Below are 27,272 nucleotides of genomic sequence, written 5' to 3' on the forward strand. Positions count from 1 at the left end.
CTGCTGCAAAGTCCAGCCCTTAGTCAATCAATACATGGTACCTTTGAGTAGTATTCTGAATATCAGTGTTAAGTGCCAATGTAGCACAGGCTTCTCACAGCTAAAAAATCTGTAGTGGGCTTTTGACACAGTAGTTGCCGAGGCTATGTTCTGAGGCTAGAGGGTTTCGATGTCTTGGAATGACAGGACTGACTTGCTTATTAACCTCTCCAACAGAAGCCTTCTGGTTATATTTAGCAATTCTCTGATCCATTAATTAATGAAGCCAATAATTATGATAATTCTTTGGTGTTCTAATTCATAGATCCACTAGTTGATATAACTGATTTTAAAAGTTGCAAAGGCATATTAAAGTATTTCATATTAAAGTACTTTAAAAGGGAAGCTGCCTAACTAGTCTGAACAAACAAGCAAAATTTCAAATGGGAAATATGAGCTACTCACTGGTTAATGCATAACAAAATAGACGATCCCAGATACATGGCACAATGACTATATTTTCATCTACATTTTACATTTTAAAAATCCCTGCACTAAAATGAAAATCAGCTGTGTGTGTATACAACGGATTGACTGAACTCCAAACCGCTCCCTGTCTTCTTGAAAACACATGTGAGCAAACTCCAGGCCTCCTGACATTTGCCATGAGCCCTGCTGTTGACCTCAGATTCAATGGAAAGAAAGAAGTGATTTTTTAGAACACAAATTTCTTCTGTTTATTAAGAAATACACACCACAGAACATTTAGAAACTAACTAAAAGTATTTAAAAATTCATAATCCTATTACTCAGGAAAAAACTCGTGGATTACTTTTGCTATACAGTACTTCATTCCAGTCTTCTTTGCATAAATGTTGTCTATTTAGTTGAAATGATACAGTATATACAGTTTTATAGCCTGCATTTGACTCAGCGTAATGCATAAGCATTTTCCCTCTTGTACCAGTAACACAAACATTTTTAAAGACCACACAGCATTTAATCATATGGAGGCACCATCATCTCCTGGCCATGCCCCTACTGCTTGCTGCTCCCTTACTGTTTCCTATCCAGTTTTTCTCCATTGTGCACAGTGCTGCAATGAATTCTCTTATTCATCCATCATTTGTCTGTATTTACAGTCACAACAGCAATATCTAGGGGGTCTGTTCACTGTATTCTGCTACCAGAGTATTGCCCCACTCCAACCGCAACTCTGAAAAACTTCCGTATTAGCAAGAATTTTAATACAGCCCTTCGTGAACTATTTGATTCTCTTTTCTCCACTATATGGTAATCCAAGCTCAGCAAAGTGGAAACATTCCAAGTCATTCTATCCAAGAGTAAGTCCAACACGAACCAAGCCAGCTTTGCAGGCTGAGGTTCACCACAGTGAAGGTGTGTGATATGGTAGCCCGTTCTTCATATTTTAAAAAATATCAAAGGAAAGGGAGAAAGCAGAGTCTGGGGAGCTCACAGAGACTGAGGAAATCCTAAGACCCAGGGCAGTATCCTCAAGGGAAAGAAGACCTGGGTAACTGGTGCAAGCAGGCCAACCGCAGGGACAGGGGAACAAGTGACAGCTCCCTCTCTATAGAATACCTATCCACAGGCCCAGCACATTACAGTGGGCCACAATCTCGCCCCATTTCAGGAAGCCTTGACCTTAGTTGTTGGTCAATTATTTCCATGAACCTGCAGTTCTCATAGTTATACTAGTCAAGGCATATTAAGAATGATAGCCAGTCAAAGCTTAGAGGTCATGACAACATTCTTCAAATAAGTGGAGTATTATTGTGGAAAGGAATCAGAATGATTATCTATGGCCCCACAGGTACTACTGAGGCCAGTGAGTGTTGACTGCAGCCTAAAAACTAGGTAGCGGCTGCGGCAGCAGAAAGACATGCACTCTTCCCGCACTGGCTTTGAGCAGGACCCCCAGTGAGTACCTGCTTGCTTCTTGGTGGCACAGCCATCCCCAGCATTGGGCAGACAGCAAAAGCTGTACACCCAAACCTCACCAAACCGAGTGAGCCCTAAGCATTGAAAAACTAATTCTGGGGGAAAAAATCACTTGATATTTAAAAATAAGAATGCAGGTCAGATGCAGTGGCTCATGCCTGTAATCCCAGCACTTTGGGAGGCTGAGGCAGGTGGATCACCTAAGGTCAGGAGTTCAAAACCAGCCTGGCCAACATGGTGAAACCCTGTCTCTACTAAAAATACAAAAAAAATTAGCCGGGCGTGGTGGCGTGTGCCTGTAGTCCCAGCTACTCGGGAAGCTGAGGCTGGAGAATCGCTTGAACCCGGGAGGTGGAGGTTGCAGAGAACCAAGATCACGCCACTGCACTCCAGCTTGGGCGACACAGCAAGAACCTGTCTTGGAAATAAAAATAAGAATGTCATGTGTCCAGGCTACTTCAAGTCTATATCAGGATGGCAGGCTAAAATATTACGAAGCGATAATTGTGTGGCCACTTAAAACCAGAGATTTGCCTAAAATCCATCTTGCCTAAAAGACTCCCCACCCCAACCACGACCACAGAGAGTCAGCTCTAAAGACAGACAGAGGTGTGGGCACCAGTTCCCAAGTGTCCACATGGCAGCTCCCTCAAAGATGAGCACAGCCAGGGCAGCTGCTGCAGGCACACCCCTCCTGCAGGCACACCCCTCCCACGGGCACGCCCCTCCTGCCCCTGTTTCCACTGTCCTCTAATTAGCTGCACAGAAAGTAGGGGGCCCAAGGTCCCTCCATTCAGGGGATGCAGCCCACTCACCTGCTTTCTTGTGAATCTTTTTTTCTACTTCTTGGTGTGACCTTCTGGCAACTAAGCTTTGATTTGCTTTCAGTTGGGAAAAGAATATTTATAAAGAAATATCTGATAACTACAAAATAATTTATTTTTCTGTGCAGTTATGAAATTCAAGTGTCATTCTTAATGAAGAAAACAAAACTCTTGAGCATACCCTGTTATTTTCTTTCTGTAGTTTTCTAAAAATAAGGAAGTTTCAGAAGTCTGAAGTTTTATATAAAGCAGCTCTTTCAAATGTACCCTTTCAGACACAGCAGTCATCAGATTTATTTTTGGAAAGCTGGGTAGGTCAAGAATACTTAAAATAATGCGGTTTCTATTTAAAATACCTGAATCACTTTGTAACTCAGAAGGAAAAAAGATTACTTAAAATGATTATTCAAAATGCAGACATCAGCCCAACAGGTGTAGTCATCTCACACGGAGCTGGTGATAACTATCTGGGATGACAAAGAAATTGATTTCTTCCCACAGATGTGTGGAAATGCAGCCAAGTACTTGAGAAAAAACTCAAAGACACAACCTTAGACAGTCCTCCCTCCCAACTCCAAGGAAAATACACATTAACTGTGAAATAATTAGTTAAATTGAAATGACAATGAAAGGTAGTCCTTTAGTTTGTTTTTGTTTTGAGATGGGGTCTTGCTCTGTCACCTGGCTGGAGTGCAGTGGTGCTCTCTGTAGCCTTGGCCTCCTAGGCTCAAGCAATCCTCCTACCTCAGCCTCCTGAGTAGCTGGGACCACAGGCACTTGCCACCACACCCAGCTAATTTTTAAATTTTTTGTAGGGATGAGGTCTCACTATGTTGCCTAGATGGGTCTTGAACTCCTGGGCTCAAGTGATCTGACCGTCTCAGCCTTCCAAAGTGCTGGGATTACAGGCGTGTGCCACTGTGCCTAGCCAATGAAAGGTATTTTTAAAGGAACATCTAAATGTTGTAATCTCAAAAAACGTTTTAGCCAAAGGCATCTTACAACGAAGACGAATTCTCTTTTCTATAGTTAGTCACGAGGAAGAGTGATTCTGGCTAAAGACGAGCCATGCGCAAGGTCATGTAGACATGAGGGCGCCAGCTAGCAGGACAGAAATTGTTATGAGGCATTTTATTTCCAACATTGTCTAATTGTCTAATTCCATTATCTTCTAAGAAGATAATGACAAAATTATTTAACACAAATATTGCTTTTTAATATCTAATTCTCAAGAGCCACAGGGACATGAAATGATGACTTAAATTTGCCAGAAATCTACCAGGGACAGAGCTCTGTAGTGGGTGATGTCCTTGTGGACAGCAGAGGAGATTCCAAAGGAACAGTGCACTTTACATGGGAGTGGCTTGCTTTGCAGCTAGAAGAGGGGAAAAGCTAATGATAACATAGGATTCTGAGCTCCTCAAAGGGAGGCCCGCCACCTCTGCACCCCTAGTGCTTGCCTCAGAGCTTTGAATGTGGCATATGATCAAGTGTTGCTACGCTGAACTGAATGATAGTATAAGCTAAGTGCATATAAGAGATAAGAGTTTTCAAAAAAAAAGCTAGTAGAACAACCTCCAAAAGTGGCCCGAAGGATCGTGGTTCTTTCTGCAAGCTCTTTCCATCCCAGAGAATCTTGATAAAGAACTGTTCTCGGCCGGGCGCGGTGGCTCACACCTGTAATCCCAGAACTTTGGGAGGCCGAGGCGGGTAGATCATGAGGTCAGGAGATTGAGACCATCCTGGCTAACACGTTTAAACTCTGTTTCTACTGAAAATACAAAAAATTAGCCGGGCGTGGTGGCGGGTGCCTGTATTCCCAGCTACTCGTGGGGGGCTGAGGCAGGAGAATGGTGTGAACCCGAGAGGCAGAGCTGGCAGTGTGTGGGCGGCAAGCCACCCAGGGGCCGAGGCAAGAGACTGAGGACATGAGCTGTTCCAGTATAATAAAATATAAAACAAGAATAGTTATACCAGATATAGATCTTAGATATGATTATATATGAATATCATTAATCATTAGTTGGTAGCAATTACTCTTTATTCCAATATTATAATAATCCTCGCTCTATAACCATAACCTAGGAAAAACCAGGCCATACAGAGATAGGAGCTGAGGGGACACAGTGAGAAGTGACCAGAAGACAAGAGTGCGAGCCTTCTGTTATGCCCGGACAGGACCACCAGAAGGGCTCCCTGGTCTAGCGGTGACGCCAGCGTCTGGGAAGATGCCCATTGCCAGGCAGACCGTGGTCTAGCGGTAGCAAAACGTGTCAAGGAACAACACCCGCTACTTAGCAGACTGGGAAAGGGAGTCTCCTTTTCCCCGGGGGAATTTAGAGAAGACTCTTCTCCTCCACATCCTGTGGAGGGCCTGATATCAGTCAGGCTCGCCCGCAGTTATCCGGAGGCCTAACCATCTCCCTGTGATGCTGTGCTTCAGTGGTCACGCTCCTAGTCCACCTTCATGTTCCATCCTGGACACCTGGCTCTGCCTTCTAGATAGCAGTAGTAAATTACTGAAAGTACTAAAAGTCTCTGATATGCAGAAATAATGGCATAAGCTGTCTTTCTCTCTGTCTCCTCTCCCTCTCTGCCTCGGCTGCCAGGCAGGGAAGGGCCCCCCTGTCCAGTGGACACGTGACCCACGTGACCTTACCCATCATTGGAGATGACTCACACTCTTTACCCTGCCCCTTTTGCTTTGTATCCAATAAATAACAGCGCAGCCAGACATTCGGGGCCACTACTGGTCTCCGCGCATTGGTGGTAGTGGTCCCCCGGGCCCAGCTGTCTTTTCTTTCATCTCTTTGTCTTGTGTCTTTATTTCTACAACCTCTCGTCTCTGCACACGGGGAGAGACCCACCGACCCTGTGGGGCTGGTCCCTACAGCAGTGAGCCCAGATCGCACCACTGCACTCTAGCCTGGGCGACAGAGTGAGACTCCATCTCAAAAAAAAAAAAAAAAAAAAAAAAAAAAGAACTGTTCTCAGTGGTCCATTTGGACTGTTCCTTCCTTGACTCAATAAGCATTTAATGATCGCCTACAAATGTACATCACTGAGCTATACAATTCACCAACACCAAGCCCCAAAATACTATCATACGTCGTGTGATTATGTTGACAGTGCTAAGATTGTTTTATTGTTATTCTAAGTTTTGATTCTCTGTCAATATTAAAGAGCACAATGTGTTTGCTAGAGGAAGATTCTGCCATGAGACCAATTTTACTAAAGTTCCTGTGTCACTCAAATGCCCACCTTTGGTAGGTCCTTTCCTGTTAAGCACGGCCTGCTGTTCCTCAGTAATGTTCAGCCGCCGAACCACATCAGCTAGAGCTGATTTGAGCAGCTGGATGTCGTCTTCTTGCATCTGGACTCTCTGCTCCAGTGAAGCAATGCGGTCTGTCACCTCCATGCTACTTGCAGCAGAAGCGCTGTCATCTAAACCAAAGAAAGGATCAAGTGAGTTTTAAGTGTTCCCCGGAAATCAGATCTATAAACATACTCTATCTAGCACACTGTTTTAAGCCCCTTGTTTTAACATAATAACACTTACGGACTAAAGATACTGCTCTTATGAAGAAATCACATGAAATCTTTAGCTGTGTGTAACTACAACTCTTCATTCTACAATGGTCTTTTCATTCTCTACATTTGCGCTTTTCATTATAAAGTGTGGTTTTAATTGTCATTATACTTTTCTACATGCAGGCCAACTTGTTTTCAGTGATATCAGAGAACCTTAGCAGTGGAAGGGATGTTAGAATATGTCCACTTCAACTTCCCACATATTGCAGAAACCCAGTCTGCATGGTCTTCTAGCTTCTGTTCCAACTATGTGAACTGACAGGTAGGTCATACAATCACAAGGCCACCCTATCCATCGGTCAAGACTCTGAAGGATAAAGCAATATGAGTTTGGCAAGCTACCCTTACAATTATGGTAATCATATTTTCTTACACAGAATCATAATTTCCAACTCCTTATCAGAGTCTATAAACCTCTCCATGATCTTCTTTGCCTCTCCAATCTCATTTTACATCATTCTTCCCTTCACTTACTGTGCTCCAACCAGAGAACACAGAGAACACTTTGGGAGGCTGAGGTGGGCAGACTGCTCGAGCTCAGGAGTTTGATATCAGCCTAGGCAACATGACAAAACTCTGCCTCTACAAAATACCAAAAAAAAAAAAAAATTAGCCAGGTGTGGTGGTATGTGCCTGTAGTACCAGCTACTCAGGAGGCTGAGGTGGGGCAGTTTCTTGGGGCCCAAGAGGTCAAGGCTGCAGTGAGCTGAGATTGCACCACTGCACTCCAGCCTGGGTGACAGAGCAAGACCCTGGGTGACAGGGTCACCCAGGCTGGAGTGCAGTGGCGCAAAAACAAAACAAACAAATAAATGGCCAAAATAGTGCAAATTTAATGCACAGAAATATACAATTACAGGCCAGGTGCAGTGGCTCATGTCTGTAATCCCAACACTTTGGGAGGCCGAGGCAAATGGATCACCTGAGGTCAGGTGTTCGAGACCAGCCTGGCCAACATGGCGAAACCCCATCTCTACTAAAAATTCAAAAAGTAGCTGGGTGTGGTGGTGCACGTCTATAGTCCCAGCTACTTGGGAGGCTCAGGCGGGAGCATCACTTGAACCCAGGAGGCAGAGGTTGCAGTGAGTCAAGACTACACCACTGCACTTCAGCCTGGGCAACAGAGCAAGACTCTGTCTCAAAAAAAATATATATCTATATATACACACACACACAAATACACACACACACGATTACGAAATACTAATCAAAGACTAAAATAAATGCAAAACAGCCCACCTCAAGGTACATTATAGTCAAACTGTTGAAAACCAAAGATAAAGAACAAATACCAAAAGCAAAGAGAAAAATGACATATTAAATACAAGAGAACTGCAGTCTGATTAACAGCTGACTTATCATAAACTACAGAGACCAGAAGAGAGCGGAACTACATCTTTAAAGTACCAGGTGAGAAAAAACTAAATACAGAATTTTACATCCAGCAAAACATCTTCCAAGAAAGCAAGCAAAATGAAGACATTTTCAGAGTAACAAAACCAGAAAGAATTAATCACCAAAAGACCGGCACTGCAAGAAATGCTAATGAAAGTTCTTCAGGCTAAAGAGAAATTATATAAGATCAAACTCAGACCCTCAGAAAAAAATGAAGAGCACTGGAAATGATAAATACCTGCATCAGTTCAAAGACTCATTTTTTTCCTTTTTCCATTTTCCTTTTATGTTATTATGAAACCTTAAGTTTTTTTTTTTTTTTTTTGACAGGGTCTTACTCTGTTGCCCAGGCTTGAGTACAGTGGTGTGATCACAGCTCACCGCAGCCTCCACCTCCTAGGCTCAAGTGATCCTCCCACCTCAGCCTTCCGAGGATCTGGGATTACAGGCGCACCCCACCACACTTGGCTAATTTTTAAATTTTTTATAGAGGTGAGGTCTCACTGTGTTGCCCAGGCTGGTCTTGAATCCCTGGCCTCAAGTGATCCTGCTTCATCCTCCCAAAGTGCTGGGAATACAGGTGTTAGCCACTGTGCCCAGCCTTGAACCTTCAAACTTTTAAAGACAGAAATTAAAATACTGTCTTATAGGGTTTATAACGTATTTTTATGTAATAAATATAAGTACCATAACATAAAAGATGGGGTAAATATGGATCTACAAGTTGCAAGATTTCAATATTTTATATGAAGTATATGTCATTAATTATAAGTGGTTTTCATTTACTTTAATTGACAAAAATTGTATATATTGTACACAACATGTTTTAAAATATATATATATATACATTGTGGAATGGCTAAATTGAGCTAACACACACATGCATTACTCACATACTTATTTTTGTGGTGAGAACACTTAAAATCTACTCTCTTAGTGGTTCTCAAGAATACATACATGTTATTAACTATACATATATGTTAGTCACAATACTGTACAATAGATCTCATGTAAGTGGTTATTATTAACTGTAAGGGGTTAGTATTAACTGTAGTGGAAAAGTCACAGATGTATATTGTGATCCCTCATAAATGACTAAAGAATAATGCAAAGGAGTGTAGCTAAAAAGCCAACAGAAAATTTAAAATGAAATTCTATATTCAAATAATTCAAAAGAAGGAAGGAAAAGAGTAACAGAGGTACAAAAAAGAGAGACAAGTAAAAAACAAAAAATAAAATGCCAAACTCAAACCCAATATAGCAATAATTCTATGACATGTTACATTAAAGCAACAATTTCATTAAACACACCAATTAAAAAGCAGAGGATGGCAGAATAATTTTTTTTTTTAAAAAAGCAAAACCCAACTATATGCTGTCTACAAGAGATACACTTTAAATACAAAGACACAGATAGGTTGAAAGTATATGAATGGAAAAAATATATACCATGGAAACAATAAGCATAAAAAGGCGGGATGGCAATATTAATATCAGATAAAATAGATGTCAAAATGTATTACCAGAAATAAAAAGGGCCATTTCATAATGAAAAAAGGGTCACTTATCAGAAAAACACTGCAATCATATGTGCCTAATAGAGCTTTAAAATACATGAAGCAAAACTGACAGAATTAAAGTTAGAAACAGACAATTCTATAATTTTTCCTGAAGATTTTAATGTCCCTCTCTCAGCAACTGATAGAACAACTAATAAAAAAAATAAGTAAAAGCTTGGGCAGTATAGCAAGATCTCATCTCTATAAAAAATATAAAAATTAGCCGGGCGTGGTGGCACACACCTGTAGTCCTAGCTACTTGGGAGGCTTAGGTGGGAGGATCATTGAGCCCAGGAGATCAAGGTTACAGTGAACTATGACCATGCCACTGCACTCCAGCCTCGAAAACAGAATGAGATTCTATCTTAAAACAAACAAACAAAAAACCAGTACAGACATAGAATATTTGAACAACACTATAAACCGTGTTGACTTAACTGATATGTAGAGAAAACTGTAGCTAACAATAGCAGTGCATATGGTACATTTTCAGGATACATCATATTCTGGGTCATTAAACAGATCTGAATAAATTTAAAGATTGAAAGAATATGTTCTCTGACCACAATGATATTGTTAGAAATCAACTACAAATATTTGGAAATGAGGCAATATATTTCTAAATGATCATTGGATCAAAGAAGATATCAGGAGAAATTGGAAAAAATTTTAATCAAATGATAATGAAAATACAACATGGCAAAATACATGGGATGCAGCTAAAGCAGGGCTTTGAGGAAAACTAATAGCTTTAAAACCACTGTTTTAGAAAAGGAGAATCTGATTATCTGAAAAGGTCAACAAAATGTAAGCTCCATAAAGCAGGAATCTTTTCTGTTGGTTCACTACTTTGCCCCTCAACCTAACACACAGTGGGAACTCAATAAATATTTGGTAAATTAATGAATAAATGGGTAAATGAGTATCTCTTTTGAAGCATGCATTAAATTAGTTGTTAGGGATAAAAGATGATTGGCCCACACAGCTATCCTTAAGAAGCTCTCTGTCTAGTGGAGAAGACACATGCCTACAAATTTCTAAACTGATTTGATAAGTTATATAAATATATAAAGTGGTAAGTGAACAAAGAAAATATTAGCTGTATTTGGAAAAATGGGATCAAGCAGGGGTTGTCCCTGAAGAATAAAAATATTCACCAGGGCCGGGCGTGGTGGCTCACGCCTGTAATCTCAGCACTTTGGGAGTCCAAGGTGGGTGGATCACCTGAGGTCAGGAGTTTGAGACCAGTCTGGCCAATATGGAGAAACCCCATCTCTACTAAAAATACAAAAATTAGCCGGGCGTGGTGGCACACACCACCTGTAGTCCCAACCAGTCGGGAGGCTGAGGCAGGGGAATCACTTGAACCTGGGAGGTGGAGGTTGCAGTAAGCTGAGACCGCACCACTGCACTCCAGCCTGGGTGACAGAGCATGACTCTGTCTCAAAAAAAAAAAAAAAAAAAAAAAAAAAATTCACCAGGTGGAAAAATAAGAATGGCATTCCAAGCAAAGGAAACAACCAATTTAAACAAAAACGCAGAAATATGAAAACATATGGAATATTTAGATAATAATAAGTGGCCTCTGACATTGAAATCTGCCACCTTGTAACTTCTGCTTCCTGGATAAATAATTCTGTCTTGCCCTTAAATTCAGGCTCTGTCAATTTTCTTTCTTTTTTTTTGAGACAGAGTCTTGCTCTATTGCCCAGGCTGGAGTGCAGTGGCGCAATCTCAGCTCACTGCAACCGCCGCCTCCTGGGTTCAAGCAATTCTCCTGCCTCAGCCTCCTGAGTAGCTGGGATTACAGGCACCCGCCACCAAGGCTGGCTAATTTTTGCATTTTTAGTAGGATGGAGTTTCACCATATTGGCCAGGCTGGTCTTGAACTCCTGACCTCAGGTGATCCACCCGCCTTGGCCTCCCAAAGTGCTGGGATTACAGGCGTGAGCCACAGCGCCCAGCCAGGCTCTGTCAATTTTCTAAGTAACAGATAACTGTTTCACACATAGAAATAATTTTCAAGTGTGTCTATGGCACTTCTGAGAGAGAATAACATATCTATTAACCAAGAGGGCTGCTAAGCTCTTGCAAAAAAAATATTGTGTAAGTCTTTTTAAAACTATGTCTTAAGTGTATCTCTTTAAAGCAATAAAACTATAAAGCAAGAACAACTTGCAACTATCCTTTTCTCACGCTCCTGCTCTCCTAGAACTAAATATACCATTCTTTATGCTCCCAATGTAGAATCCATACTGTACGTTAGGAGTACTGGTGGGGATGTGTGCGCGTCCTCCTTTTCTGTTTCTCTCTACTGAATGAGAAATATAAAGAACTTTACAAACTCAACAGTGAGAAAACAATCCAATTTTAAAAATAGGCAAGGGGAAAAATGGGCAAAAGACTGAAATAGACCACCAAAGAGGTTATACCGGTAATAAGCAGGCACAGGAAAAGATGTTCAACATCATTAGTCATTATGGAAATGCAAATTAAAACTACAATGAGATATTACTACACATCTATTAGGATGGTTAAAAGTAAAAATGCTGACAAAAGCAAGTGCAGTGAGAATATGGAGCAAATGAAACACACTCACCCCATTGCTGGTGGGCACACAAAATGACACGACCACCCTGGAAAACAGTTTACCATTTTCTTATAAACACATATTTCCCACATGACCTAGCAATTCTTAAGTATTTGCTCTAGAAAAATGAACACATATTCATACAAAAACTGGTACGCCAATGTTTATGGTGGCTCTGTTCAGACTTGATAGAAACTGGAAACAACTCAAAGTCCCTTCAACTGGTGAATGGATAAACTGTGGTGCACTCATACAATGGAATATACTCAGTAATAAAATGGGATGAATGACTGATACACAAAATAACTTGCATGGGTCTCAAAGGCATTACACTGAATGAAGAAAGCCCATCTCAAAAGGTTACGTGCTGTACTATTCCATTTATATGACATTCTCCAAAGACAAAACCGTAATGAAGGAAGAATGGATCAGTGGTTGCCAAATGTTGGGTTGGGGACACTGCACAAGGGAATTTTGAAGGTAATTGGAATGTTCTATATCCTTAGTGGTGGTTGTTACATTAAACTATACTGTGTTAGAATACATAGAATTATCTCAAAAATGACAGTTTTTATTGAATGTTAACATATAAAATAATTTTATGAGAGTTCAAGTAAGGTAAGGTCCACCCATTGGTTTTGCCAATTTTTTTCTTTTTGACAGTCTCACTCTGTTGCCCAAGCTGGAGTGCGGTAGTGTGATCTCAGCTCACTGCAACCTCCACCTCCCGGATTCAGGTGATTCTCCTGCCTCAGCCTCCCTAGTAGCTGGGACTGCAGGCACACACCACCATGCTCGGCTAATTTTTGTATTTTCAGTAGAGACGGGGTTTCACTATGTGGGCCAGGTTGGTCTTGAACTCCTGACCTTGTGATCCGCCTGCCTTGGCTTCCCAAAGTGCTGGGATTACAGGTGTGAGCCACCGCGCCTGGCCTGGTTTTGCAAATTTACAACTTATTTTTGCTTGTTGGGATTGGTTGCTATTATACTATGAGAGCTCAGCAGAGAAATATTTCAATGAAAACTAAGTACTTATTGCTCAAGGGAAAGAGACTGTCCTTAGGTGCTATATAACTTCTTGTGAATGGACAGTAGTTCTGTGGAATTTCTCCATTTGTCCTTTGACTTTGGATAGGAGGGAAAGAAAATCTCACTTCATAATGTCAAGCCACTGGGAGAGAGAAGTGGGGAAGATAAGAAGGTATTTTATACCTGTCTTCCCTCTGAGGAATAAACAGTTCAGTGAAATTTTCTAACGTGTGAATAAAAGTGTAGGATGCTGGGTCAACACACAACTACCTGGGAAGGTCTCTGGCCTCAAGAAGAAGGCAGGGAGAGTTCTATTAAGGTAGGCGAAGACATTCCAGAGCTAAGTCAGTGTTGACAGCACTAGCAGAAGAGGCATAGACTTCAGTCTTTAAGAGCATGTACTATGGAGTCAAGCTACCTGGGTTCACATCCCAGCTCTGCTACTTACTAGCTACATGACCTAGGACAAATTACTTAATCTCTATGTGCCTCGATGTATAAAATAGGGACAACAAGAGTATTTCATAGGGTTGTTATAATATTAAATAAGTTGACATATGTACTTAGAATACATTTTTGCATATAGTGCATGTATAAATACATATAAGCTGTGATTGTTATCATCATTACTGTTGTTGTTGCTGTTTCCAATAAAAATTACCAAAATAAATCCAAGTTTAACAAAATTCCTATGTGCTGTCTCAACAGTTATGCAAATTAGCACTGAATAATTAATTAGAAATTAGTGTTTAATTAATAATATTTGCTTTTTAAATCATGAAAGAATCTGTAGCTTAGAATCATGCATTTATTTTTTTCTTTAGCAATAGTGTCTCACTCTTTTGCCCAGGCTGGAGTGCAGTGGTGCAATTATAGCTCACCGGAGCCTTGACCTGGGCTCAAACAACCCTCCTATCTCAGCCTCCCGAGTAGCTGGAAGTACAGATGCACACCACCACATCTAGGTAATTTTTAAACTTTTTATAGAGATGGGGTCTCATTATGTTGCACAGGCTGGTCTTGAACTCCTAGACTCAAGCGATTATCCTGCCTCAGTGTCTCAAAGTGCTGGGATTACACAGGCATGAGCCACCACACCCGGCCTAGAACTGGGCATTTGTATGACATTTTTGGGTTGTTCGTGTAGACAGCAGCTTCTAGAGAAGGTACACACTCTCACTGCTGGGACTCAAGCACATTTATTGTGGCTGCCAGCACAGGATTGAGGAGGAAAAAGTTGGTCTCTGTAGTATAACCTTGCATTTTCAAATCAATAGTATAAAACACACAGAGTAAGACAAGACTGGCCTGCTCCTTGCATTCAAAAACTTTAGCATCACTGTGGTCTCAGTGGCTTTCATAAAACTGCACAAATCAGAATATTTAAATTATATTGCTGAATTTATATAGGAAAAAGTTTGATTTTAATATTTTAATAAAAACCCCTGCCACCTCAATATTTGCCTTCAAATACAAATGGTTAAAAACTGAAATGTCAGATCTGCTTAGGAGAGCCCCCATTTGTGAGATTTGCTGAAGTTTTCCCCATGACATAATCTAGTGCTTTTCAGATCCTGCCAAAATCATTGCTTTAACCTGTAATGGATTTTCTTACTTCTGTTTCTGCAGGTAATTAGTCTGAAGAATACGACTGGGAGACTTCTTGGCAGCAGCGTGAGCTGTCTGAGGTTCTTAACCTTCTTGGGTACAGAAAAGACCAGTGTTGTTCAAATGACTTTACACTTCAATTAAGCTGGGGGAAAAACTGATTAGCATAATGAAAAACAAAGCCTAAAGCTTGCTTTAACCAACACAAACCATTTGAACCTCCAAACATTTCATAGGATCCCATAGCATAAGATGTGAAATTTCATCTGAATTTCATCAAAGAAAACCTCAGGTTGGGAATGCAGCACCAATAAAACTTTAACAACTTGTTTATTTTAAAGTCACTTTTGTTCCTATACCTCTCAAATCTATCTGTAGAGGTCATTAAAACAGTGTCAATAATTGAACTTTAGCTTTTTTCCCCCAAGTTTTTACATTCTTATCTATTATCACTTTATAGTGTTAGAGGGAGGGGTTTGAAGAAGACAATATTCTCTAAACTTTTACCTCTTGGGTTTTCTAAAACTTTTGTGTGAACTGGAGCTCCGGTTGGGCTGGGCACCTGCTCCTTTCCTGATCTGTTTACACATGGCAGTGTGTAACTGCGTCTATGGGGCAGTGTCTCTATCTCAGTATCGGGGAACAATCTCCCAGGCTGTGATCCCGTGGCACACGCTGACTCTATGGGCACAGGGTAGACAAGATTTAATCAGAAGGAAAACTGAACCCCCAGTGGTGTGAGGCATTGATGCAGAGGTCTTAGCTGGCCAACCACTCTGAAAGCCACTCTGCAGCCTCTGCCAACAACCCTTCTCAGGGCTACAAGTTCCAACTTCGTGGCATTTTGTCAAGGGCCAAACACTGCTGAGACTAGTCTACTAAGGGTTACCTATACTCCCGTCTGGGTCCTGGGGCTTTAGAGGCACAACAGAGAGAGCACTGATTTGGGATTCAAACTGAGCAGTAGCCAATTCCTAATCTGTCCCCTATTAGCTATGTGACCTAATACCACCTGCCTTCTGACATTCCTGCGAAGATGAATGTTAACGTGTATGAAACTTCTAATACTATGATGGCATACAGACACTCAACACAAATGGTACTTGAGCCTTACTAGAATCCATTGTTATGAATATTCCTGTTTTGTTTATAAGAGCAAAAAGCAAACATCGATCTTCAGTGAAATCAACGATTAACAATAATTATTGAACAAATTCTGCAAATACTGTGCAGTTCTCTCTCTGCAGCACCTCTGGCCAAGTGGAGGAAATGTGATGTTAGCCTTAAGATAAGGCATGGTTTGATGCCACACGAGCCCTCTCACTTGGCAGCACACGACCAGTGGCAAAAGGACAGGCCAAGTGTTACCCCTCACAGCCTCCAGCTCCAACTTGACTCTCATGAGAACCCAGCCAAGCACTGGCTTCTTTCTGAGTTTCAAGGGATGCCATGGGTCTGGGCAGCCCCTACATCACCCCCAGTTTCAGAAGCAAAAAGACCTTATAGCTCTGTTTTTACCATAGGTCCTCATGGAGCTATTTACGGATCTGACTTTGAAGTTTAATTACTTTTTTTCTTACTGTAAAAAACAGAACAAAAGGGTTTCTGGTAACATGATGTGTTTTACTCTATTAAAAGGTGAGAGAAGCATGCTTTTTTCTCCATTCATGTGATTATCTCACTATCTAGGGATAAAAGCAGGCTCTTGACTCTGCAAATCTTCCAGTAATACTAAGACATTGTTATCTGAGTGCCACTCCCGGAGGTTAAAGGGGCCTAGTAATTTTAAAAGGTTAACTTAGAATCTGTTCCCTTTATCTTGAGATGTTCTTACTTTATTTTCTTTAATTATTTAAAATAACGATAGCACCAAAACAATAATAGCCACCCTTGATTCACTAGCCACTGTGTGTCGGGGCCTAAGCTTTGCAGTGCAGTGTCCCCACGCCACACAGTGCCCTCCCACAGAGGTGCTGTCCTCATGCCACAGATGAAGTAGGAGAACCTGAGTTTCTGGTCCACCTTGCCTAAGGTTGCATGGCTAGAATGTGGCCAGCCAAGGGTGAGCTGTGAGCCTAGGCTCTTTTCACCATATGAGTTCTCCACCCAAATGACAGGTATTAATTCCAGTGAGATTTCTGTGGTACTAAGTAAAATACACATAGAATTTTTACATCATTTTGCCTTTTCCAAAATATTACACAAATGCTATTTAGAAAAAACATCTTACCAGATTTAGGAGTTTAAAACCAATCATTTAAGCAATAACAAATAATAACCCTTTGCTCAATAATTTGCAGATAAACATCTCACATAAAGCAGACTTTCCATATTATACGTTGTTCATGGAACAGTTATACTCTATTGTCATATTCGGAGTCATTCTATTAGTATCCAATAGCAAAAGAAACATACAAGCAATCAGTACAGAGAAGCAATTAACTGTCATTGCTCTGTCACTTGCAGGCCTGGATTTCGGCCTTGCTGTCAGATTCGCAGCCCTGTGTACCACTCCTGGCTGGGCTCCAGCTTTATTTCTGTTCTCAGACTCCCAGTTCTCCTTGGATCATCTGGGTCAGTTAGGAACCCTGTGTCCTGCTCACCTCCAAGCTGGACCTGCCACAAGAGCTCCGGCTCTGACGTTCATCACTTCATAGAAAATGACAAGAATCGATCCCACCTCAAAATAAACCTGTTTCAAATGGAGCTCATGAACTAATGTTCACATAATTGAATCTTAAAGAGCTCTACAACAACCCTTGCCTGATATAAAAATGTTGTCATCGAATATTGATTAAAAGAACTTCAGCAGAGCCTCTTGAATCTGGAAAGAAATGGTATAAAGATCTTTTACAAGCCTTAGGTTGGATAATGGTCGTGATGGAGATGAGAAAAAATACTCAAGATCACCCTAAGAGGCAACATGTGACTGTGTTTACCTTGGATGACATGGAGTTTAAAGGAAACAAACTTTCAGTTTAATTCTGTACAATGATATTGAGCATCTTTCTGGGGCAGACCTAGTGCCAGGCAATGCTATCTTCCCAATCCAAGAGCACTCAGTCTAGCAAGAGGAGACTGGCCAACAAATAACCATAATACAAATGTAGGAACACAGATGAGGGATCAAATCAAGAGCCCCCACCCTGCCCCAACTGTTATATGCCAGAATCACAAGCTTGCCAGAAAGTAATATGAGGACTAGACAGATAAAAATCAAAACACAGGTGAGTACAGAACACAACTTCAGGCCCGTTACTAGGTTTCAATTAATGAATTGGAATTGAAAACAAAAGAGGAAAAATAAGAACAATCATCTGTAGAAAGACTGGCCATGAAATTCTCTAGTTGAGTATTTAGGGAATTTGCTAATTACCTTATCTTGACCTATCCTGGACTCTCATTTCATTTTGCCTAACCACAGTTATCAAGTCAACAAAGACATCCCGTGGAGCCCTGGAGACTCTGAAATCTTTGGAATGTTTACAAATACTACAAACATGCATGCATACACGCACACACGCACTCCCCAGCCTTTGCAGAAATGCTCTTGTTTCTATCAGAAACGAAAAGACCTGGGCACTTGAAGATTGTTGATAGCTTTCCCCCACTCCACTTTACACTTTCAAAGCAAACAAGAGATCCTGCAGCTGAGCAGAAAATAAATTCCTGATAACGTGTGAAGCACTATGCTTTAAAACTTGGCCTTTTGCTATGAGGCGCAGTAGCTGCACCACACCAAGGGCAAGGGTGGCTCACCAGACTCTGGGACAACTTGGATGGGAGAAAGAAAAAACAATTACAGCTTTTTAACAATGATCCTGGCAAGACACATGAGGTTGCCAAATCTTAACCATGAAAGGAAAGATTAAAATTATGCAGATGGGGAAGGGGAGAGAAGACAAAATAATGATTATTAGAGTAAAACTTGAAAAAGATCTAAAACTGTCAGTCCAAATTTTATTTTACATGGAGACTATTGCAACTTTCACTTGTTACATCTGTCATACATTCTAGATAGACATCCTCACTTTATAAGCTGACTTAACAAAAAGTATCTAAAAAGGTAGCTTTAATGATTTTTTATTTTATACTATGGTTTCAAAGTCTTTCAGCAAAAAGAATAAAATAAAAGCTATTATTACCTAAATTTTTTCTACTAACTTCTATTAGTACAATTTTTTTTCTATTTAAAGTACTATATGGTCACATCATCCAAAAAATTAGTTGTCTTCCTGACTTAATAATTTGATTAGTTTCAGACAATATTCCCCTGCATAAGAGCCTGTCCTTTAATAATTGAGATAAAAATTAGAAAAGCACAGTGTAGCCGGGCATGGTGGCTTATGCCTGTAATCCCAGCACTTTGGAAGGTTGAGGTGGGAGGACTGGTTGAGCCCAGGAGTTCAAGACCAGCCAGGGCAACATAGTGAGACCCCGTCTCTACAAAAAATTTAAAAAATTAGCCGGGCATGATGGTTCATGCCTGTAGTCCCAGCTACTTGGGAGGCTGAGGTGGGAGGATTGCTTGAGCTGGGGAGGTTGAGGCTGCAGTGAGCTGTGACTGCACCACTGCTCTCCAGCCTGGGGGACAGCTCTCAAAAACAATAAAACAACAACAAAACAAAAAGAAAAGCACAGTTCAAATGGTTTAAAATCACCAGTGGGGCCAAATCCAGATACCTAATTTTCCAAGAAAAAACTTTCTAAAACAGGCTGGTGGTACTGCTTCAGGACAGAACAACAGATATGTTCAGCTATGGAAGATATTAAAATACCTAGGTTTTTATTGTAGAACTTGTCTTTTAGGTTCCTATCAAAAGGTGGAGCTACAACAGTTTAAGGTTAGAATCTAACGGAAAGTTTGAGTTCTAACCACCCATCCACATTCCTTGTTACTGTAAAACATTTTTTTAATCCTTTTTGACATTCTGTAGCTACTTTTTAAAAAGTGCCATCAACTTCTGCTTCCAGCCAAGATGGAGTAACAGTGATTAGATTACCATCCTACCTTAAGCAGCTAAAAGAACAGACAAAATATATCAAACATCAGCTTTCAAACACCTGGACACCAGACAATGAGGAAGAGTGATCAATGAAAGATGGCAAACAGAAGAGGTGAACCCTAGGACTAGCCCAGCAGATAGTCTGGAGAGTTTCCAGGATGTGAGGCAGGGAGGGAACCCAGGTAAAGCCTGAGTCTCCCTAAGTTGCTGAGACACATGGCTAGAAGTCCAGGGCAGCCATGACGATGGGGATTCGCAGAGAGGGTAATGGAGAAGAGAGCATTGCCAAAAGAAAAAACTTCAGAGATCTGGAAAGAATACCCTCCCACACCCTGCCCTCAAGTCTTCTGGTGAGTATTTATCAGCATTTACATGTGAGGAAATTACCCAAGACTGAAAAAAAAAATCATCAAAAAAAAAAAAAAAAAAAAAAAATCGAGAGAACAATTACCAGAGCTCACCTAGAGCCGGGAATAGTTCTTGATACCCTGACACCATCAGGCAGAGTGGAAAACCTCATAATCCACAGCCTCATGGAAGAAGAGGACTCAGAGGATGTTGCCCGAGACTAAATCCTACTCTGATCCCCCTAAGAAACTTAAGAGCAAGACCCAAAAGGATCAAAATGTCTCCAAGTAACCACCCCCAGTACAAAGCTCGAAATATTTATAGGAATTCAAAAATATCCAGCACCCAACAAGGCAAAATTCACAATGTCTGACCTCCACAAAAAAACAACTGGACATTCAAAGATGCACAAAACTATGACGCAAAATAAATAAAAGAATCAACCAAGCAAAACTAACCCAGAAATAACACAGACAATAGGATTAGTAGGCAAGAACAATTAAATAGTTATTATGACCATACTATATACATTCAACATCATACTGCAAGTCCTAGCTAGTGCAAAAAGTCAAAAAAAGGAAGTAAAAGGTATACAGACTAGGAAGGAAGAAACAAAACTGTCTGCAGATGACATAAATGCCTATGTAGAAAATCCCAAAGAACTGACAAAAAAAAACCTCTCATAACACTGTTACATGATACCAGGTTAACACAAAAAAGTCAACTACTTTCCTACAAACCAGCAATGAACAATTGGAATTTGAAATTTAAAACACAATGGCATTTATAATAGTACCAGAAATGAAATAGGTGCATATAAATCTAATAAAATATTTACACGATTTAAATGTAGAAAACTAAAAAATAATAATAATAAAAGAAATTAAAGAAGTTCGAAAGAAACAGAGATATAGTCCATGTTCATGGATTAGAAAACTCATTACTGTTATGATGTCAATTCTTCTCAATTTGATCTACAGATTCAATGCACTCCCAATCATAATTCCAGCAAGGTATTTTGTAAATATCAACAAAGTGAATTTAAAGTTTATATGCAAAGGAAAAAGACCAAGAATAGCCAACACAAAACTGAAGAAGAGTAAAAAGCTGGAGAACTGACACTACCTGACTTTAAGACTTACAAAGCTATAGTAATTAAGACATTATGTAATTGGTGAAAGAACAGACATATAGATCAATGGAACAGAGAGTCCAGAAATAGATCCACACTAATACAGTCAACTAGTCTTTGACAAAGGAGCAAAGGCAATTAAACAGAGAAAGGAGAGTATTTTCAGCAAATGGTGTTGGAAGTATTGAATGTCCACATGCAAAATAATGAATCTAACACAAACCTTACACCTTTCACAAATACTAACTCAAATTAGATAGAAAGGAAAATTAGAAAGTATTTCTAACTGAATGAACATAAAAACACAGCATATCAAAATTTGTGAGCAGTAGCTTAGAAGGAAATTTATGTCACCCAACATCGACATTAGAAATGAAGGAAGGAGAAGGAAGTAGGGGTATGGGAATGGGGAATGAATGATCTCAGCATCCACTTAAGAAAACCAAACCTTCAGGAACCCAAAGTATGCAGAAAAAAAGGAAGCAATATGCATTAGAGTGAAAATCAATGAAACAGGAAAAACATTGGAGAAAATTAATGGAATGAAAAGCTAGTTCACTAAGAAAATAAAATTTGCAAACCTATAGCCAAATTGATCAAGGAAAAAAAAAGAGAAAGAACATAAAATATCAATATCAGAAATAAGAGAACTGACATTACTACAGATCGATAGATATTGAAAGGATAAAGAAATATTTTTTATTTATTTTTTATTTTATTATTATTATACTTTCAGTTTTAGGGTACATGTGCACAATGTGCAGGTTTGTTACATATGTATACATGTGCCATGTTGGTGTGCTGCACCCATTAACTCGTCAGGATAAAGAAATATTTTTAAAAACTTTATGCCAATAAATTCAGTAACTTAGATAAAATATACACATTCTTGAAAGAAAAAAAAAGTACCAAAGCTCATGCAAGAAGAAATGGATCTAAAGAGTCCTATTAAAGAGTAGAATTTGTAGTTAAAAACCTTTCCACAGGCTAGGCGTGGTGGCTCACGCCTGTAATCCCAGCACTTTGGGAGGCTGAGGGAGGCGGATTGCTTGAGCTCAGGAGTTTGAGACTGGCCTAGGTAACAAATGAAAACTCCATCTCTACAAAAAAAAATACAAAAATTAGCTGAGTGTGGTGGTGCACACCTCTAGTCCCAGCTACTAGGGAGGCTGAGGTGGGAGGATTGCTTGAAGCCGGGAGATGGAGGTTGCAGTGAGCTAAGATCACTCCACTGCACTCCAACCTAGGCGACAGAGTCACACCCTTTCTCAAAACAAAACAAAACAAAAACAAAAACAAAATCTTTCCACAAATCACTGATAACCTCACTGGTGAATTCTACCAAGTATTTCCGGAAAAAATAATATTAATTCACACAAACTATTTCAGATAACTGATAAGGAAGAAATATTTCTCAACTCATCTATTAGGCCAGCATTACTCTAATATCAAAATCAGACAAACACATTACAAAAAAAGAAAACTACAGACCAATATCCCTCATGAAAATAAATGCAGGCCAGGCACAGTGCCTCACACTTGTAATCCCACACTTGTAATCCCAGCAGGTGCATAACCTGAGGTCAGGTGTTCGAGACCAGCCTAACCAATCTGGTGAAATCCCATCTCTACTTAAAATACACGAATCACCTGGGCATGGTGGCATGCATCTGTAGTCCCAGATACTCAGGAGGCTGAGACAGAAGAATTGCTTGAACCAGGAGGCAGAGATTGCAGTCAGCAGAGACCACACCACTGCACTCCAGCCTGGGTGATAGAGCAAGACTCTGTCTCCTGGCCATCAGAGAAATGCAAATCAAAACCACAGTGAGATACCATCTGACACCAGTTAGAATGGCCATAATTAAAAAAATCAGGAAACAACAGGTGCTGGAGAGGATGTGGAGAAATAGGAACCCTTTTACACTGTTGGTGGGACTGTAAACTAGTTCAACCATTGTGGAAGTTAGTGTGGCGATTCCTCAGGGATCTAGAACTAGAAATACCATTTGACCCAGCCATCCCATTACTGGGTATATACCCAAAGGACTATAAATCATGCTGCTATAAAAACACATGCACACGTATGTTTATTGCGGCACTATTCACAATAGCAAAGAGTTGGAACCAACCCAAATGTCCAACAACGATAGACTGGATTAAGAAAATGTGGCACATATACACCATGGAATACTATGCAGCCATAAAAAATGATGAGTTCACGTCCTTTGTAGGGACATGGATGAAATTGGAAAACATCACTCTCAGTAAACTATCGCAAGGACAAAAAACCAAACACCGCATGTTCTCACTCATAGGTGGGAATTGAACAATGAGAACTCATGGACACAGGAAGGGGAACATCACACTCCGGGGACTGTTGTGGGGTTGGGGGAGGGGGGAGGGATAGCATTAGGAGATATACCTAATGCTAAATGACGAGTTAATGGGTGCAGGAAATCAACATGGCACATGGATACATATGTAACAAACCTGCACATTGTGCACATGTACCCTAAAACCTAAAGTATAATAATAAAAACAAACAACAACAACAACAACAAAAAAGCAAACATTCTTAAAATTTTAGGAAATGAAAGTCTCATATAAAAAAGAATACCTCATGATGTATTAATAGGTTTATTCTAGGAATGGTTTAACATTCAAATATCAATGTAATCCGTATTTACAGACTAAAAAAGAAAAATGAGGTAATCAGGTCAATAAATGCAGAAAAAGCATTTGACAAAATCCAACATCCATTCCTGATAAACACTCAGTAAACTAGGAATAGAAAAGGACTTCCACAATCTGATGAAGGGTGTCTATAGAACACCTAAAACAAATATCATACATTTCAATATTATCTTGGAGGTTTTAGTCAGTGAAAAATAAAAAGAAATATAAGCTCTCTAGATTAGAAAGGAATAAGCAAAACTGCCTTTGTTTGCAAATGACATGGCTGTCTGACTAGAAAATCGAAGGAATCCACAAAGAAGTTACTAGAACTAATAAGTAAGTTTATCAAGGTTGCAGGATAGAAGATCAAGACATAAAAATCAATTATATTTCTGTATACTTGCACCAAACAATTGGGACTATTTACATTATCAAAAACATGAAATGCTTAGGGATAAATATGGCAAAAGATGTTCAACATCTGCACACCAAAAAGTAACACTGCTTTTATTCTCAGAAAACACTGTTGAGAGAAAGCAAAGAAGACCTAAATAAAGAGAGATATACTGTGTCTGTGGGTTGGAAGACTCATTGTTGTTCATTACTGTTAAGCTAACAATTTTCCCTACAGAAAAATTTAATGTATAGATTTAATGCAATTAATAAAAATCCCAGCAGGATTTTTGTAGAAACTCAATAGCAGACCCCAAAATGTACATGGAAATGCAAAGAACCTAGACTAGCCAAAACTTTGAAAAAGAGCAAAGTTGAAAGACTTACACTGCCCAACTTAAGTGACAGTCATCAAGACAATGTGGTAATGGTGTAAATAGATCAACAGAATAGAATAGAGAGTTAAGAAACAGACCAATACCTTTATGGGCAACTGATTTTTAACAAAAGTACAAAGGCAATTCAGTAGAGAAAAGACAGTCTTTTCAACAAATTAGGCTGGAACAATTGCATATCCTTACCCACACACACAAAAGAACCTCAATCCATACATTGCACCATATGCAAAAATTAATTCAAAATGGATCACAAACCTAAAAGTAAGAAACAAAACTATAAAACTTGTAGAAGAAAACTGAGGAGGAAATCTCTATAACCTGGTTAGGCAAAGATCTTGTAGATATGACAGCAAAACCCCAATCCATAAAAACAAAACAAAACTTCCTGAGTACTATGCTCACTACCTGGGTGTCGGAATCAATCACACTCCAAACCTCAGCATCATGAAATACACCCATGTAACAACCTGCACATGTACCCCTTGAATCTAAAATAAAAGTTGAAATTATTTTTTAAAAAAGAAAAAAATGGTAAATCAGATTTAAGAACTTCTGCTTTTCAAGACACTGTTAGGAGAGTGAAAAGATAAGCCACAGAAGAAGAGAAAATATTTACAAATCACATATCTGATAAAGAACTTGTATCCAGAATATATGACACATTCTCAAAGCTCAACGAGAAAGTGAATAACCCAATTTTAAAACGAAGCAAAAGATCTAACAGAGACTTGGCCAAAGAAGATATACAGATGGCAAATAAGCATATCAAAAGGTGCTCAACATCATTAGTCATTCGGGAAATGCAAATTAAAACCGAAATGAGTTATCACCTCACGCCCGTTAGAAGGTCTGAAAATAAAAAGATGGACCACACCAAGTTTTGGTGAGCACGTGAATCAGCAACTGCATCTCTGACACGGCTGTGGGGATGTCAGGTGGTACAACCACTTTGGCAGACGGCTGAACACACACCCACTATTGAGTCCGGCCATTCCATGCCCAAGTATTTCCCCAAGAGAAATGAAAGCCTCCATCCATACAAAGACATGGACACAAACGTTAAAAGCAGCTTTATTTGTAATAGCCAAAAACTACCGGGACATTTGGGAAACAGCCCAAATGTCCATCAACAAGTAAATGGATAAATAAACTGTGGTAGGTCCATACAATGGCACCCAGTGATAAAAACATATTAACATTGATACAAGCAACAGCACGGATGAATATCAAAATTGTGCTGGGTGAAAGCAGCCAGAAAATAGAGTACATTCTGCATGGTTCCAGTTACATAAGATTACACAAAATGCAAACTAATCAATAGTGACAGGTCAGTAGTTGGAGTGGAGGGGGGCAGGGAGGGCTGACAAAGGGGCACAAAGAAACCTTAGGGGCAATGAACATCTTCATTATCTTGATTGTGGTTATGGTCTTGTGAACATATACAGATGTCAAAACTTATCAAATTGTTCATTTAAATATGCTCAGATTATTATAGGTTGATACCTCAAGAAAGCTTTTTTGTTAAGGGGAGGAAGCAAAAAAAAAATCCCATCATTCAGTAAAAAATGAAAAGAAAAAAATTGTATATTTGTTAATGATTTCAGCAAACCTACTCAACTGTTGGAAGATATCATAAATCCTTCATGGAATGAGGTAGGATATGAAAAATAAGAAAATATTCAGTTTGGACAAAGAAAAAAGATGTATTGAACTGTGTTTGGATCTATAGGTTGCAGCAGATTTTTTTTCTTAATGAACTAGTTCATTTAAAAAAAGAGAAAATAGTTGTATTCCAGGCCAATACTACTACATATTTCAGCAGCCAGCACAGAAGTGTATGCCTCCCACCATTTTACTCTCTTACAATAGCTTTCAAAATCCCACTGAAAATTCCTGATGCCAGATTCCACACAGGATGAGAAGCCCTGGCCCACAGCTGCTCATGGGAGCAACAGGAGTGACGCCAGTGGGCCCAACGATGGAGGGGTCCCCTACCGATGCCTTTCCAGGGTACCTGTCCCCAGTCCCTGGAGCAGCTGCATTCTCCCCTGGCTCTCTTTCCATTATAGTTCAGAGAGTGAGACTACGACCGGATGATCAATGGAATCATTTTGCGGAATATTCAGATCTACCCAAGAAAACATTTGCCTTTCCACTTCAAAGCCCTGCTCCAAATCCCACACCAAGATACACTGGAAAACACTGCTCAGAGTACATTTATAAAACATTACTACTTTTTAAAGAGCATTCACATAACATGAATTGACAATCTAGTTCTCTAATTTTTAAAATACACTTGAAAAGGATTTGAATTGTTGAATTTTCCAGATTGAAAATTTGGAATTTAGAGAGGCACTGAGAGGGCCCTTAGATGACACAGGACAGTATTCTTGATCCAGGTGACACTGGTGGCTGAGTTTTAAAGAATCAAAAGGAGTTGGTCAAAGAGAGAAAAGGGACATCTGACAAAGTGCCCAGTCTGGACAGTGGTCCTACATTATCGGCAGTCTGATTCTTTGAGTACTGTTTGAAGTTTAATCCAAAACGGGCGCAGTGGCTCACACCTGTAATCCCAGCAATTTAGGAGGCTGAGGCAGGCGGATTACCTGAGGTCAGGAGTTCGAGACCAGCCTGGCCAACATGGTGAAACCTCGTCTCTACTAAAAATACAAAACTTAGCTGGGGGCGGTGGTGGGTGCCTGTAATCCCAGCTACTCGGGAGGCTGAGGCAGGAGAATTGCTTGAACGCAGGAGGCGGAGGTTGCAGTGAGCCGAGATC

The 27,272-nt window shown here is 40.0% G+C and overlaps 1 protein-coding gene across 3 annotated transcripts in view; it reads right to left on the minus strand.

The window, feature by feature from the left end:
• Window positions 1-27,272, minus strand: part of EML1 (EMAP like 1) — a 152,934-nt gene that overhangs the window by 88,424 nt on the left and 37,238 nt on the right. For all 3 annotated transcript variants that reach the window (XM_055288175.2, XM_055288174.2, XM_055288176.2), the window contains exon 2: window positions 6,027-6,209. In XM_055288175.2, coding sequence (XP_055144150.1) covers window positions 6,027-6,209 — 183 coding nt within the window. The remainder of the gene's footprint in view (window positions 1-6,026; window positions 6,210-27,272) is intronic.

Source organism: Symphalangus syndactylus, chromosome 8 (assembly GCF_028878055.3).
Source record: "Symphalangus syndactylus isolate Jambi chromosome 8, NHGRI_mSymSyn1-v2.1_pri, whole genome shotgun sequence".
NCBI classification, from domain to species: domain Eukaryota; kingdom Metazoa; phylum Chordata; class Mammalia; order Primates; family Hylobatidae; genus Symphalangus; species Symphalangus syndactylus.